Source organism: Ruditapes philippinarum, unplaced genomic scaffold (genome assembly GCF_026571515.1).
Source record: "Ruditapes philippinarum isolate M1 unplaced genomic scaffold, ASM2657151v2 ctg3476_1_1_1_1, whole genome shotgun sequence".
NCBI lineage: Eukaryota > Metazoa > Mollusca > Bivalvia > Venerida > Veneridae > Ruditapes > Ruditapes philippinarum.
The window spans coordinates 28,692-45,494 of NW_026861285.1; the positions used below are offsets into that span (position 1 = coordinate 28,692).

Consider the following 16,803-nt stretch of genomic DNA (forward strand, 5'->3'; position numbering starts at 1 on the left):
CCAGTCTAATGGACTGTTACATTTTAATCATGGGGATTAACAATTATCTTCCAATGCTACGTATTTTCCATGATTTTTCGTAGTGTTATCAGCGTCTTAAATTTAGATTTAAAAACTTGGAATTATGTACATTGACGCGCTCTCACTTAATTTTCAGAGAAGCGCCTTTCATTGTCTGCGTGTAAATCAACAATGGTATCTTCCATATTTTCCGCGAGAATCATGAAAAGTGGGCGGAGAATACAGGTGCGACATAGGTGTCATTTGTATCAGTGTACCATTAATTAATCGATTATTATCACATATTGTTACTACATAGATGAGTAGCATAAGATAAAACGATGTGTATTAGCGGACAATATGTCATATTTCCCGTTTGAGATAATAGTTTGATATGTTTACAAGGTGGCTGTTTGACTTAGACTTTTTATCGTCTGCAAGAAAACCAATACATTGACAGGTGTGTCATGTTTTTCTGTAAAACAGGGAAAATTGATATATGAATTAGGAAGGAGAAACAGTGTCATTCATGTGCAAAAGGTCATTAATGAGAAATTATAATATATAGATCTAGTATATATTTATAAACCATTATATACTAACAAAAGTGTGTTTTTTTCCTACCTTGAAATGGAGGATTCTAGCTCTTCAAGTTCTTATAGTTTCAGTGATAATTCAGTGGACATGGAAAATAGTACTTTGTGCATGTGCACTAAAATCACATACAACCAGAGTCCGCCAAGCTTACCAGCGGACACTCAAGACTTTACACCTGAACACAGGACCTGTCATCGACCTCTAGATAGGTCACACTCGGATCCGGCCATAAGAATCTCCGAGAGAGAAGAGCAAGAGAGTACAGGACTTGAACCTAATTGTGATCTCTTTGGAATTCAACTTGAGGTATATAATAAATAAATATAATTGACTTTTTTATTTTATCATTTTACTGAGACTGGTCCCTTTAGCTAATTGCTTATTTGGTTAAATGCTATAAGCTTGATGGATTAGAACATATTTATTATATAAAATAAAATTTAGAACATATATTCTTGATCAGAATAATTTTCATTAGAAGCCAGTGGCTTGAAAGTCATTTTTAGAAAGCTTGAGTTTAATTTTCTAAAAATAACTTGTATATTATGTAATATTTAATATTTTGTTGAATTGATTTCATTTATATAGTACAGTTATTTATCATAAATATTATTATCTAAATATATTGATTCAAACAAAATTAAATTATTTTATCAATGGTCTTTTATATTTGTATCATATAGTATTTCTGAATTTTATGTTGCCTTTCTTGTTTTACTTTATTTTATTTTAACTGAACTCCTAAACATCTTTTTTTTTTAAAGTAAAGAGAAGTTAAATGCACAGTTTGAACATTTGAAAACTACTATACCTGGTATACTAAATTACCAGCTACTTGGGATAAATTATACCCCTTATTCTGACAGTTCAGAAAATATCTGTGATGTGTCATCACCATATTGAATGAAATTTTTGTGCCTGTTAGGCAGTGGACCACTCCTAATTCACACTGAACAGCTGAAATAACTGCAAACTTTTTATGAACATGCAGTCATACAAGTTCAGTAATTTGGAGGAATTTCGAAGTATGCCTATTCAAACTAGTAAGGTTGTTTTGTTTTCTTCAGTTGGACTCTTTGAACTGTCATCAAACAAATAAGATTATAATTAGTAAAATGTAGATCACTTTGAATAAAAATGTAGTGGACTCAGGTCACAGTGAATGTATAAAGGACTGAAAATAGGATTCGCCAGACAATTATTAAACAAGTTTTTGCCTTAAGGACACGGTTGCCAGTAAATGAAGCTGTATTTAATATTATTAAATGAATATGAACACTGTGAGTTCAAAGCTTAATACTCTGAAAGCAGCAGTAGCATCACTTTCATCGATATTTTCTAATCATTAAAAATTGATTCTTGAAACAACCTGTTAAAAGTACATAGTATGATATACTGATAATTAAATATGAATAACAACATGATAAACTTTCACGATAAGTAATATAAAATATGCATGCTTTTTAAATGTTTATCATTTAATCATTGGTGCATTTCTATATGTACATGAATATAATATTGACAAATACAGTCTTGTTTACCAGCATGATATTTATTGATACACAGGTAATTCATCATTCATATATATATATATATATGGGACAATAAAGAACAAGGGAGTAGCTCATATAGAATACAGGTTAAAGGTCAGATAATGTGTTCAATGATAGATCTATCAAACATATTTATGAATGATAATCATAGAGAACAAAGTATGAATTGAGGTTTCAGTGAATTATATACAAAAATAATTCAAAAAATGATTTTATGATTCATATCAGAAATGTTCCCATAGAAACTTATAATTATGTAAGTTCTTTCTGATGTATCAAAAGGAAATTATTAAAATACATGATTCCTCAATTATTTTTGTTGCCATTATGACTAAATTAAATGTAACATTTCAATTCACAAATTCAAGGACAATAATCCTACTCAAGCAGGCATCAGCATTTATATCCACATCAACATTAAGTTTTTTGTACCATCTCACTTGTTCCAATACACCTATATATACGTTTTGCTTAATTTTGAAATACACAATATCCAATTATGACACCATGCATCCACTTGCTTGTAGGCAGGAGTGTATAATTCTGACATTTTTAATAAACTTATTATTCTACTTGCTTGTAGTATTAATTAAGATATCGAAATGTCACTAATTTTTTTAGGGACATATATACATGTAAACGCCATGAATTATAAAAACATTATTTAATAAAATAAAATTGATCTTTGATCTTAACCATCTTATACAATACATCTAATTCCCTGATGAAGGCTATTGAATAGCCGAAACGTAGGTCTTTAATAAAATAAATTACAGAAACCTGACCCACTCAGTTTCGTGTGCTTCACTTCCCATATTCTTTTTAATAATGCATTTAATTATAATTTCTAATGTAATATATTATATTCAGTTGATATTGTTGAGACTCTTACTATCTATATTATATGAATGGGCCATATCATTCTTACAACACAGTCATATTACATAATGTCCCTTTATATTGTAACAGTTAACTGTACATCAAATATTATAATTTATGAGTACTAATAACAAATGTTTAACAACATAGTTGGAATATATTGCCTTTTTATGAGGACTGACTAATGAAGATAATATGATAGTTGTTTCGATTATTAAGCATTAAAACATAATCATTTTGGTTGTCACATAAAAGACGTACAAGTTATTGCATTGTCTTCAGCTGTCAAACTGTGTAGAGATTTATCATAACAGTAATAATTTCATCTTTCATACATAATGTAACTATAGCTTACAGGTATCTGTGGTCTCTTTACATGAATCATGACATGTTCTATTTTCATAAATTGTGTTAGCGGAACGTCAAACTTCTAAATATTTTCATATAGCTGTATTCCACAAAACTAGTAATTCATAATGTCATTTAAATAGCTATTTATATAATGATTTTGTTACATTATTTAAGATCTAACTTTCCTGGCATGCATTTACATGTAGATAGTTTAAAAACAATAATTTACAAATGTTTCATTTACATGAACATATTTTATTCAAGAACAGACCTCTTACTCAATAACTGTTACAATGCTTGATATAATTATTATATTTCTTGGTATAATAATAATGATGTTAAATTTTATTGGGCATGTCATTTTGCCCATACTGGCCATAGTGTTATAGAACTTTAATACAAGTGATACTGATATGATATAATTATAATTATGCTTAATGTTCAGGAACATAATTATTATATTACATGTACATCGTTTCAGTCTGAAATAATTCATTGTGGGGCACCTGTCAGGTCTTCCTCCACCAGTACAGCTGGAACGTCACCATATGATCTATATTGTGATGGTGTGACAAAAAAACCAATCAAACAAACAAACAATGTTTCAGCCAGCCAAGCCCTAGTATAACTATTTCATTGAAATGTCCATAAAAATCAAAACTCACAAGTTTTCATACTTATTTGGCAATAAAAAGTGGTTCATACTGATTCTTATATTGCTTTACCCATGAAAATTACTCTTTATTAACACAGCATTTATATTTTTCTCATAAATACAAAACTACAGTTTTTATTCATTCAAGGGTGACATTGCCAAGACATGAATAATTTAGCATTCAAGAGATGTTTCAGATCTGTGATAATCTTAATCATTAATCACCACGTATTGATCATTAAAAGTTAAACTTTTGCATAATTTTTTTTATGTACCTGAGTTTTGCATCTTGTGATAGAAACCAACTGGAGATTCAGATTCAGCCCATACTAAAAGTCTTAAATGTACTTGTCAAATTTTCAGTGTGGAAAACCATTAACCATTTTTAGGGAAAGTGTAAAAACAAGTGCTTAATGAATTGCAAACAGCGCAGCCAGCTCACTGGCTCTGCACTGGTCACATGGGTATAAAGCAGGGCTGGGCTTTTTTCACTATAAATACCAGCTTCATAACTAAAAGAAATGCTTGTTTCACATAGTTTCACAATAAGAATGTTTTTGACTGCTGACACAAAAAAGTGTTACAACATATTTAGCAGTGTCACCTTTAAATACCGTGACATTGTCCATGTTATTTTCAACTTCAGGAAATCAGAGCTATTTAAACATCTCGTGTTGATATTATAATAATAGATTTCTAATAATTGAAGTATATATCAAATAAAGAAAAAATGTTGGTTGTAAATTTTTCTCAAATTGGGACTTTCACAATGTAAAGGAAAATAATGCTTTAACTTCACAATTTGAAGGAAAATTGCACTTTAACAAAACAAAAAGGCTAGGAACCCTTCGCAATTTAAGGAAAACTAGCTTGATATGCAGGCTAAGGGCTAAAGACATTATACAGGACTCGCCATTGCCCAATCACAACATTATCAAGAATATAGCTTAAGAGAAAAGCAAAATCTGTCTACAGTATTGAAAACAAAAATGTTTGATATAATGGATAGGATTGAGAAATTGGGTATCATTTAGTATTATAATCGTCATAGTAAATCATAAGAAACACTTCTTGTTCCTCTAATTGCTATACCTTGTAACCCTCTATCCTTGATTTATTACACCTGACAGGATGACAACCTGGCTAATTATGTCCATTAAAATTGCATATGTATTGTCAGATTTTACAACTAGGAGAGATATACTGCATGGTAATTATCTACTGATTTTGGTAGAAGACAAATGTCAGTTAGTCATGGTTTCAGTAAGCACAAAATTATGATCCATTTTTGTGTGTTACTAAACCATTAGAAACCATATGTTATAAATTTTGGCTAATATTTAAATCACACAGATGCTGTTCAGAGCTGTGTTTCATAGAAAGACCTAAGTGTATCCTAAGTCTTAGGACTTAAAACCAACTACATGTATAGGACTAAGTAACAGACCATTTCAATAAACGTCCTTACCTTCAGTCATTTTTTGTACACTATAAATAAATAAATTTTCCTGAGAAAAGTTTAGAAATACAATGAGAGATCCTTTTATTAGCAATGTGTTAATGCCCATCAGCATTGTTATTCAGAAATTAAAAAAAGCCATAACATAGGAGTCATTAGTTAGGACAATTTCTTTGAAATGCAGTTTTGGTCTTCAGCTAGGACTAATACTATGAAACGCAGCCCAGATCTTAAGATGACTTCCTCCTATATTAACCTTGCTGATACCAGGCTGGTATCTTTCAAAGCATTATTATTAGGTAGAAGTGTGTACCTGGGAAGAATTATCATCAGTGCTCAGATTATTTTAATATGTAACACTGGCAGGTGGTAATGTATTTACACAATTATCAGTATTTAAAAAAATCATTGCATTTATACTTTAAAAAATCTAATCTCCTTCACTTTGAATTAGAATATAGATACCAGAATGATTATATTTAATGTTTCAGGTGACATACCATCTGCTAGAAGCTGAGAAACGCAAGTTATATGTTTTGCAGAGAGAACTTGGCCACATCCTTAATATAAAGGTAATGTATAAACAGTGTAAATCCTTCAGTCTTTTTCCAGTTTTGCCATTTGATATTGTTACATGATATTGTCATTAATTACAAATATTGAACAATATAATGAGGCTATGTATAAATATCCAGAAATGATAATTAGGAAGGCTGTGTTTTAATTGGTTTTATCCAAGAATAGTTTTTGGTTGGATTTTAAGTTCCACAATGTTAAGTCGAATTTTCAGCTTTTACTTGTAAGAAAAGACCTGAAGTGCTTTGTTCTGCATCAGGGTGAACAGCTGTATGAATCCTAAGAACCACCAACCATGAGCAATCAAGCAAGCTTATAAACTTCTTTATATAAAAGAATTCAATGTCCTTGGCTGGATTTGAACCTGCTGTGGTGATGGAGTATTAGTTGTATCTAAACACTTTGCCACAGAAAACCATAGAATGTAGACTACACTCTTGACTTCAATCACAGACTTTAATTGACAGTCCTTGCTTCAATGTACAATTTGTCAAAACTGTCAGATTTTTTGTTTGTTAAATAGCATTAAACACTTAAATGTCATGTGCTCAAGCACAAACATGGTGTTATATTTAATGTCAAATCTCAAATACACCAAAAGGTACAATCTATCTTGCTGTTGTTTTATGTAACTTTCCAGTACATGAAACTTTGTTGTATTTACCTTCTTATCTTACAACTTTGTTCAGCTGTTGCTTCATTTAATTAAAAATCAATGTAGTCTGTTTATATAGGCAGAAAAGACATAAATTCATGTCACATTATTAAGAGATTGTTCTATTTTAGAATTTTCAAAGTCATAGAACAGCTATAGTGTGTGTTAATTGCTTTTTTACCTGTTTTTGCATTGCCTTGGATACTGTCATGTTTGCCATCATTATTTGGTTGTGCAAAATTTAAGAGAGAGAAATAGAATGCCTAAAGAATGTTTAAAATGGCAAAATTGAAAATGTTGATGGACAGTACTGGAGAGTGCATGCTACTGTCAAAACTTTTGGTTATTTGTATATAATTTGATTTGAAGACACTTTTCAATAATAACACATGACATATCCATAAGGACTTGTACCTGTATGACAAAAAGTTTAAAAGAACTATAAAGATTTTCAAGTTTGGCTGATAATTTCTGCTGTAAATAATACTGTTCTATAATTTGATTTTTTTAATATTATTGTATCTTTCCAGAAAAATGTACAAGAGGAGACACTGAAGAGAAATGTTGAGTATGTATGATATATTATGTACAGTTACTTGGTGACAAAATTATATTACCGAATGAAAATTAGACATACATTAGATATTACTTACTTGGTGACAAAATTATATTACCAAATGAAAATTAGAAACGCATACATGTATAAACTGAATTGAAACTTATACAGCATCTTAGAAGTATGAAGGTTTAGTATTTTTAAATAAGTAACTAGTAAATTGGAAATTATTATAACTATTATTTTGATTTTCATCATCGCTATTTATCATGTTTTAAGATATTGAGCTGATGTTCATGAAATTTGTCATAAAATTTTTTTTATCACAGGCATATGGTTTTCATCGTGATTTTTATACTTCTGTTTTATAGAAACAAGATATTATAATTTAAGCATTTTATAGCTGACCGTTTTGATAATAAAATCGAACTAGTGAATATTATAATTGGGTCTTCTCATGACTTTTAAGTATGCAATGTTCATAGGTTAAACTTATTCTCTTCATTGTGTTTGAATAAGGAAAAAAACTTGTTCAGTTAATCCCTTATCAATAATTGTACAGGGATACAAGATTTCTTTTTGTTGGGTTGATTAAGTCTATATAATGTTAAAATTTTACTTTCATTATGATGAATGAAATGTGTTTAAACCAATTTTACAGAAAATCTCACAATAGATTTTATTGTTCCTTTTTCAGTAATTTTTATCTAATTATTTTAAAACTTTGGTACAATGTTAATGAGATTGGAATTTCTTTTAACTTTCATAGGTTAATTGCATGGTGTTTCAATGCAGTGCAATTTGATATTGGGTAATTATTATACAATACTTCAAAGATAGTAAAGAATAGTTAATACTACAATTTAACATGGGAATTTTTTAAATACTTCAGGTAGTAAATAAACTATATGGTATCAAGTTAAAACTTACAATGTAACTGAAAGTATAAACAAACTAAAAAATTGAAAATTTTCAAATGCTACAAATTTTATTTCACTTCAAAGTAGGCCAAATCTTTTAAATTAACTTCATTAATTTAACATGCAGTGGCCCTCGGGTCTTAAACCTTTACTGATTCAAGGTTTAACTAAGCTTTCAATGTCAAATTGCTCTGTATTGTCCATCTCTCTTTCAACTTTCAATGAAAATTAGTGGCAATAACAAAATCAAATTTTATCAAGCCCTGGACTTAAAGGTCACTTATTCATGATCATTTATACATTAAGATGAAATGTATGAATTTGACATCAGGTGAAAGACCCAGGTCAGAAGTTGGATTTAAGTATTTTAAAATTAATATGGTATGGGCTTGAAATTTAAAATTTATGTAAATGACACAGGAACAAAAAGACAGGAAGAAATTTTATGCTTTAAGTCAGGATTTCAAGGTTGAAACTAAGGTCAAATAAGTTTGCATTTTTTATATAAATTTTAATTTTTGAATATGCTAGCAGTATGTAATGAGTTAGCAGGAAAGTTATTTGAATTTTAACTGTAAGAATTATTTATTTAAATCTTAGGGCAATCGGTACACTTTATACATATGTTGAATATATGTATGTTGAACTATGAAAAATACATGTATAAGGTATTGAACTGGTCACTAATAAGGGGAGAAAGTGTGTAAACGGCCATATAGCTCAGTTGGTAGAGCCGTGGTATGGTATTCCGAGGGTCATGGGTTCAAGTCCCAGCCAGACTGCACATTTTTCTCACCCTGTGACTTATATTCCTAATTATATATTTGGTGGTCATAAGTCAGTCTTCTTAAAAGTTTGTCAACTGTAGACCCATGTGGTCCTGAGCAGTATAGTGATTATTTTAAAATATCAGATATGTTTATGAATTAATGTGAATGTCACTTGTGACCATGACCTTATACCTGCTGACTCTTGAGATAACTAGGGGCCATGTAGTGAATATTTAGTAATCTGCTAGATTTTAAACCTTTGATGTTTATCATCCGACTACTTTGTCAGTAAGTTCAAACAAGGAAAACAAACAATTTTTTTCCCCTCTCCCTGAATATTTCATAATCACCATTTACATCTATCCAATATCATTATACAACTGATAGTTATGTCTCTCCTGTATAATATTATCTTGTTCAAACATCATTATTCATAATTTTTGCATAAACATAAATTATGATATCATAATTTCTGCCATGTTTTGGTGAGGATAATGATAAACAAAACAAAGGGAAACAACTTCTGTTATGCTAAATTTATGTTTGTAAGATTTATCTCCCTTGTATTGCATTTTCAACTTTTTCATTGCAAATAATTCATATATATGTGTATGTCATTGGCATAATTTATTTGGTTTTATTTTATATTAATTCAAAAAAGAAACAAAAACATAAAAACACAACATTTTTTATTGTACAATTAAGAGAGAGACATTGCCTGGTGACCTGTAAATGACTTATATTCTATAAAAAGATGTTTGTTATTTCAGACACATTCAGTTACAGTATGACCACCTTGAGGAAGAGTACAGATGTGCAGTCGCTGGAGCCCTCCGCAGGAAAGCTAAGAGTAAACCTGTAAGTAAAAGTACATTGTAATAACCGATATTCATACCTTAAGTGAGACGGTATGTAAACTAATTTTGTCTGTTGAAATTGAAATACTGTAGGTATATAAGGCTTTATTTTGATATTTTCTTAAAGATATCATAACAATTAAGTACCTTAAATGAAAACAAAATATTGAAAAATTTAATTAAGCTAAACTTGCACATACTCAGAATAATTGCTAAATCTATTTATAATAACAGTTGTTGTTCATGCCTTAGTCTGCACTATTTGCTATTCTGTCAGTATTTAAAATGAAATTTTCTGTAAAAGTGATGTAAAAGTGATGAATGGTTTTGTCCAGAATAAAAGGTGGAGAAATTCATTTAAGAAACATGTTTTTAGTGTAGTAAGGGTTAATTAATGGCTATTTACATTTTCAATAAAGACCAAGTAATTAAACACACATGTTTTTATAATAAACAGAAGGTTGTATGGTTGTGATGTTGATTAGATATTGTCCAGTCAAAATAATTAGTTTAGAACTGGAGTAAAAATATGTTTGCACAGAAAATGTTTAGTGATTTTTGTAAACATGTGATGAAAGAATTTGAAAGAAATAAAAAAATTCTTATCCACTCAATCAATTGACTTTTATTACCTTTTTTTTACAAAAAGATGTATATGTTATAAGAGGGCATTTGCTGCTTGCATTGCGATCAATTTGTGTAACAATGTCACAATGAGTTATTGATTCTGTTGTCTAGTAATCTCACAATCATAACTTGGTCATCCAGTTAGGTTTCGAAATCTTCAGCAAACAAAAGTGCTTTGTATCTTGTATCTCCTTGCACAGACTCTCTATCTTCCTCCCTTTTCAACACTTGTATGTGTTGGAATCAATTATTTCGCATAATTTGCCTTCTTTCATAGGTAATTATCATTCTCCAAGTGTAATGGGACACTTCTGTACTTCCATGGCAGGTTACTGTAATTGAAAAACAATGTCAACAATAACGGTTATGTTCAATTGTTTGTACATTACACTTGTCAAACACTGATCAAAGGCAGTTCATAATTACTGATAATTATTATGACAGATGGCCTAACCTAAGATGAACTTTTCCCTCATACTTACATTTAACTGTTTCTTTCTTTTTTTATGAGCACTACAGATAAGCTACTGTGGTAATTCTCTGTCCATGCATCCAAGTCATTTGATGTTAGTGCCATGAAAATGTCAGAGAAGCAAATGGAGTGTAACCGTTGCTTGTAGTTCTGTCAGTACCATGTCATGTCCAATTTTTTTTGAGCATGAAGAAAATATGAAATAACTTTGGCAGAAATAATGACAATTTTACAAAGCTATTTTTCATAAGTAAAAATTGTATGCTGTAACACCTTGGAAAAAAGTTCAGATTTGAAAATTTGACAAAAAGTGGACCCTTGCTTCAGAGTTGCTTCAAATATATCTCAAAACCGTGTTAAATTGACAGTCAACTGTAGGTCAGGACACGCAATTTAGATAATTAACTTCTTATTATAAATATTGAATGAAAAACAGGAATAGCACAAATTATTTTTAAATAATTAATCCAACTTTGGTTTATCTTCCATATGCAATAACACAAGAGGTCAATATTGTATAAACATATTATTAAATGTCTTAGAAATCATGATTTTTCATTTTAAAATATTACATTATAAAAGTATCTAATTGTACAAAATCTTTAGCTGTATGAACAATTAAAGAATGGGCCCTCAGTGATTTTAAAGGCAAATTTGGAGCCAAAATTGCCACCTTCCCCAAAATGTGAAAAAAATTACTGGCTCTAAATTTATATCATAGTGTATACATTTATTATCATTATGAGGTTTCAATGCATTGAGTATTATTAGGAATGTGGTCAGCATTTAAAGAACAGGCTTCAAAGCAGCACACTTCCAGATTCATGATAATTTTCATATAAAATTTGGAAATGTATTTAAAAGTAAAATAATGTGAGGTGAACACATATAGTAATAAAAATTTTTACATATTGCAATTGGCACTTAAATCCACGAAAATTACCAAAAATAGGTCAACATGTGCAAAAACAACCCTTACTGCGTAAGTAACCCAGTAGAAATATGATGATAAAATACTGCAAAATCAGTGTTAATTAAACCGCAAAAAAAAACATGTAAAATATAACTTGGATCATGGATGTTTTTACCTTTCTTAAAAGTTTAGTGCATTTTTCTCAATATAGATTTTCTAGAAATATTTTGCTCATCAGTGGAGGCATGCAGCTTTAAATTTAGTATTTCAGTTAAAAGTTAACAAAATTTCAACAAGCACAACAGACAAAATGTATATTATAATATTTTTTGTTCTGAAAAATAAATTTGGCAATAATTTTTCAATATTAAAATTCAAATCAAATTGCATGTAGTTCTTTACAATAACATTTCAGATTGTAGTCCTTATTAATCTTGTGATAATTCATTGTGTAAACTTGTTCTTGTGTTTGATTGTTTCTAGTGTACACATAATTATAGTATCTTTATAGATCCTTGATAAAGACAGATTGAAGTATTTAACTTAAGATGAGCAATCAGGTGATCCCCTGTTGTAGCACTGTTTGACTGTAAAAACCTTCCATTGATCATAGATTGTGATCTCTTTAATTTGCTGATGAATATCAAATTGTTTGAAGGTTTTTAACTTCGGTAAATAAATTTGAACAGTAAGAGGCCTGTACTCTATCAGACCAATATCTTTAAAAAAAGTTTTATTTTGATGTAATGTATTTAAAATCTGTGATTTTTTTGAGATCAAGTATGTTTTTAAGGTATAATGCTGTATTCCTCATTTATTTACTTGAAACCTTTGAACGTTAGTGGAGGCTTAGGCCTTCACTGTACAGCGCCACCTGGCCAGCCTGCATGTATTTTATGCCTGACATGAATCTGTCTTACTGAAAAAACTATTCTGTTTTAATTGACCACTCAATATCAATATTGTTTACACTGAACTTCTTAATGAACAGTTTCAAAATTAAATCAAGGCAATTTCAATTTAATAAGATCAACAGGTTGTGGATTAAATTAAGAATATAAAGTATAAAATGATGTTTAACTATCACAATGCACGCAAACTCTATTGAATGTCCAAAGTTTTATGGTCATGTTTCAGTGATGCTTTAAAAAATTTTCTTTATGCAACATGATTATGTTTTATCACACTTACAATTACTATTACAATTTTATATTTAATGTCAAACAAGTCCATAAGAAAAGCTTTGAAACGCATTATCTTGTTTAAACGTGAAATGTTTATTTAGTAAAATAAATAAGAACACAATTGACACAAGGATAAGTTCAATATTTACATTCCCTTCAAAGATTTCCAATTTGATCACCCAAATTGACTTCAGACTTTCACAAACAACTGCTCTGTGAGGGTTTTTGTGAGGAAGAAAACTAGAGAAAAATCATGGATATTCAATATTTGAGTTAAAAAGTTGAAGGTCATTGACTAACAATACCTGTAGTGATGAGAAATAACAGGTATTTGACTTGATGATTAAGAGCTGTGCAGTTTATGGGCCGGTAGCTACTTTTAAAATGTGTTCTCCCTGTAATTAAACTGAGTGTAATTTTGTAAAGATTAGATTTTAATGGATAGATGAGAATTTTTCTTTAAAAAGATATTTGAAACATAACTGGATTTTAGTTGATTTAAGTCAGTGATAAAAACTGTTGATGGACAAGCGTGGGATATTCTCTTAAACTTGCCACTGTCAACTTTGAGTAGCGTTATTTTGATTTTCAATTATACTTCTGGATTGAAAATCGTTTTAAGTAAAGAATGGCTTGAGATAAAGCATGTTGTGAATTTGAGTTTATTTAAATTTCAAGTGATTTTGATAGAGTATTCAAAAAGTGTTGATAAAATATAAACATTGTGACAGATTCGCTGTTATCTATATCAGTTCCATAGTGATAGTAAATATACTGTTGAAATTCAAAGATAAAGGTATCTCTTTTTATCAAAATAGCCGAGCATTTCAACTGACAACTAAATTATACAATTCAGCTCATGTGAAAATTGAAAACTGGAATTTTAGGATGAATGAATACAACTGTGGAATGTTTGATAGCAAGTTTGTTTTGTCAAAGTGGATTAAAGGAAAACATTTGAACGCATCGTGAGATAACCTATTAAATACAAAACACAAAACAAGTATCAAGCTTAATGAAAAGAAAATTTAATTTCCAGAGAGTGAATTTTGCATTGTGCAATTAATTTAATTGTTTTTGTCAATGTACCTGATTTGCATTTGAAATGGAGGGAAACGTTAATTGAGGCAGAACTTATTGATTCTTGGTATCACTTTCATTTAAACTAATAACATGTTACATTCATGTGTTTTATTGATTTTTATGATTTTACCTGCCTGTTGAACAAAGTACATCAGATCAGACTGCATGTATAGTAGAACTGGTTGCACGTGCATTATATGGGAACATTTGGTTCCATAATGCATTGATTTCTTTTATATGAAAGTGAAATATTGCTCTCTCTCTCTCTCTCTCTTATATTGTTGCATTAATGATTCATGTAAAATTATGACTGGCCAATGTTTTGCTGGATTTTATCATAATATGAAAATGTTGACTTAAGGAAACTTTTATGTGGATACAAGGAAACTTTTATGTTGAAACTTTGTGTTTTGTATGTTATTTTTATGGATTTACCTGGAGTAGTCGGAATTGAAAGGGTGAAACATTTTCTTATACAGGTAAGGGGGAGGATGTGGTCTGATGTTAATGAACATCATGGCCGTAAAGTCCTTATATACATTCACTAATATTTTAATTTGTACTGCAGTAATTGCTAACTGAATTTCCATGTTAGCCGATTAATTTAACCAGTAAGATCCTTAATTTATCTAAACAACATGCCCTGTTTTGAATTAGGAACCATATCAGTTTGTTTTCATAGAAATTTCAGTAGAAAATACTTAAGTTGTCATCATTACACAGAGCCTGATCAGACTGTATGGATATACAGACTGGCCCAACACTTTACACGTGATAAAGGCAAACCACTTTTTGTTTCCAGCAGGTTATTTTAGGGTTAAGCTTGCTAAATTTTTGCTGTTAAAATTATCTTTTTAAATGTTATGAAACAGTTGTCAAATCTGATAATCCAGTAGCAAATAGCTAGGTGTGGCAGAACACTATAGCAGCATATTTAAAGTATATTTAATCATATATAATTGCAATGTTTGTTTTCATTTTATGGCATTATCACTTAATAACATACATTAACCTTTAACTAAATTTTTTTATGTGCATGGCACACAGGTGTTCTATTCCTATCAGACGGGAATTGACACAATTACAACACTTTTCATCCATTGTGTCATAAAGTAAAGTCTTGATCAAATCAGTGGAAATAATAGAAGCTCTTATAATAAATTAACTTATATCTTATACATATTTGACCTATTATCCTACTGACACTTATAATAGTATTATTTGTCAAAATGTTAGTTTTAATGGTGATCTTGAATGAGACTAACAGGGAGTAAGTTATAGTTGACATTTTAGGTCTCTTGATTGGATCAAAAAAAGCATTGTCAATTTCTCAAGAGGTCACAAATTAAGCCTTATCTTCATGATCAACTTTATGTACAAATCATGTATTATATCAGCTAGGATAAAAATTAAATGTTGATACTATAAAGGGTGTTGGTGATTTTGTACAAGGCTGTGATCAATCAAGCAATATTTCTTTTGGAGAAATACTCAAAATCTTGCCTTCAGCTACTTATGTTACTCTTTTACTAAAATAAGCTATATTTCTGTTTATGTTATCAGAGATGATTCTAAAAGAGACATAAAGAGTGTTTGGTAGTCAGTTCTTGCAGTACTCATACCTACCATCTAAAATGATCACATTATACAGAAATAATACTGTCTAGATTTTATTCTGTTTTCAAGAAGTTTTAAATGGCACTCATCAGTATGAATTGTGTATTTTTAGGCTCCAAGAAGTCAACCAGCAATTGGACTTAAGCAGACACCAAAGACTAGAGTAAGTACCATTATGACCAGTACTATATACTACGATGAATCAAGCTCATTGTATAATTGGTACAAATTTCCTTAAAAGTACATGTAGCTTCTTTTCCTGCAACTTTGCATTTAAATCGGTTCGGTGGTGGTTTTTGTAGTTTACCTTCCAGATCTCTGTGGTTAGCTACTTTGAATTTACCATAGGACACACAGTTCAGCCACCATATCTTTCCTGGACAAGCTGTCAAGTCGTTTACCAATACTAGATGTGTTCACTTTCACAAGGAGCTGTAAGTTACTTCTGTACATGCCCGGCCAGAGCAGAGGCTCCGTGTAGATGACATTGGAAAAGATTTGAGCCGCATCATGACAAAACCAACATAATTGGTTTGCGACCAGCATGGATCCAGACCAGCCTGCGCATCCGCGCAGTCTGATCAGGATCCATGCTGTTCGCTATCAGTTTCTCTTCTTGTAATAGGGTTTGTAAGCGAACAGCATGGATCCTGATCAGTCTGCGCGGATGCGCAGGCTGGTCTGGATCCATGCTGGTCGCAAACCCATTATGTTGGTTTTGTTGTGACATGGCTCATTTCATGATCAAGCCCATTTCACAGTTCATTGCTGTACCGATTGAGCTAACCAGGCAGTCTTTTTTAAGGGTTACATACCCTAATGGGCAACAATAAGAATCAGCTTTTCATTACTTTTATTCTTTACTAGATAGTATTATATATTATGTTATAGATATTAGAAAATTTCACTTTCATATTTTGTTTTCAATTAGTATGCAGGGATTAAATACCTCCCTGACCGATTCTTCAACTACAGTATCTGATTTAGCTCAATCACTGATTCTTTTATATTTTGCTTGATAGAACAAAATAATTCTTCATTGTAAGGTTTCTCCATTTTATCAATAAGAAATGAACATT

The 16,803-nt window shown here is 30.3% G+C and overlaps 1 protein-coding gene across 1 annotated transcript; it reads left to right on the forward strand.

The window, feature by feature from the left end:
• Positions 1-35: 35 nt before the first annotated feature.
• Positions 36-15,887, forward strand: LOC132715147 (uncharacterized; the record flags this gene model as incomplete). The annotated part of the gene is given in 5 exon segments (XM_060698122.1): positions 36-903; positions 5,986-6,066; positions 7,256-7,293; positions 9,742-9,829; positions 15,837-15,887. Coding segments are annotated over 5 exon segments (531 nt in total), but the record flags the coding sequence as incomplete, so codon positions are not given.
• Positions 15,888-16,803: the final 916 nt, after the last annotated feature.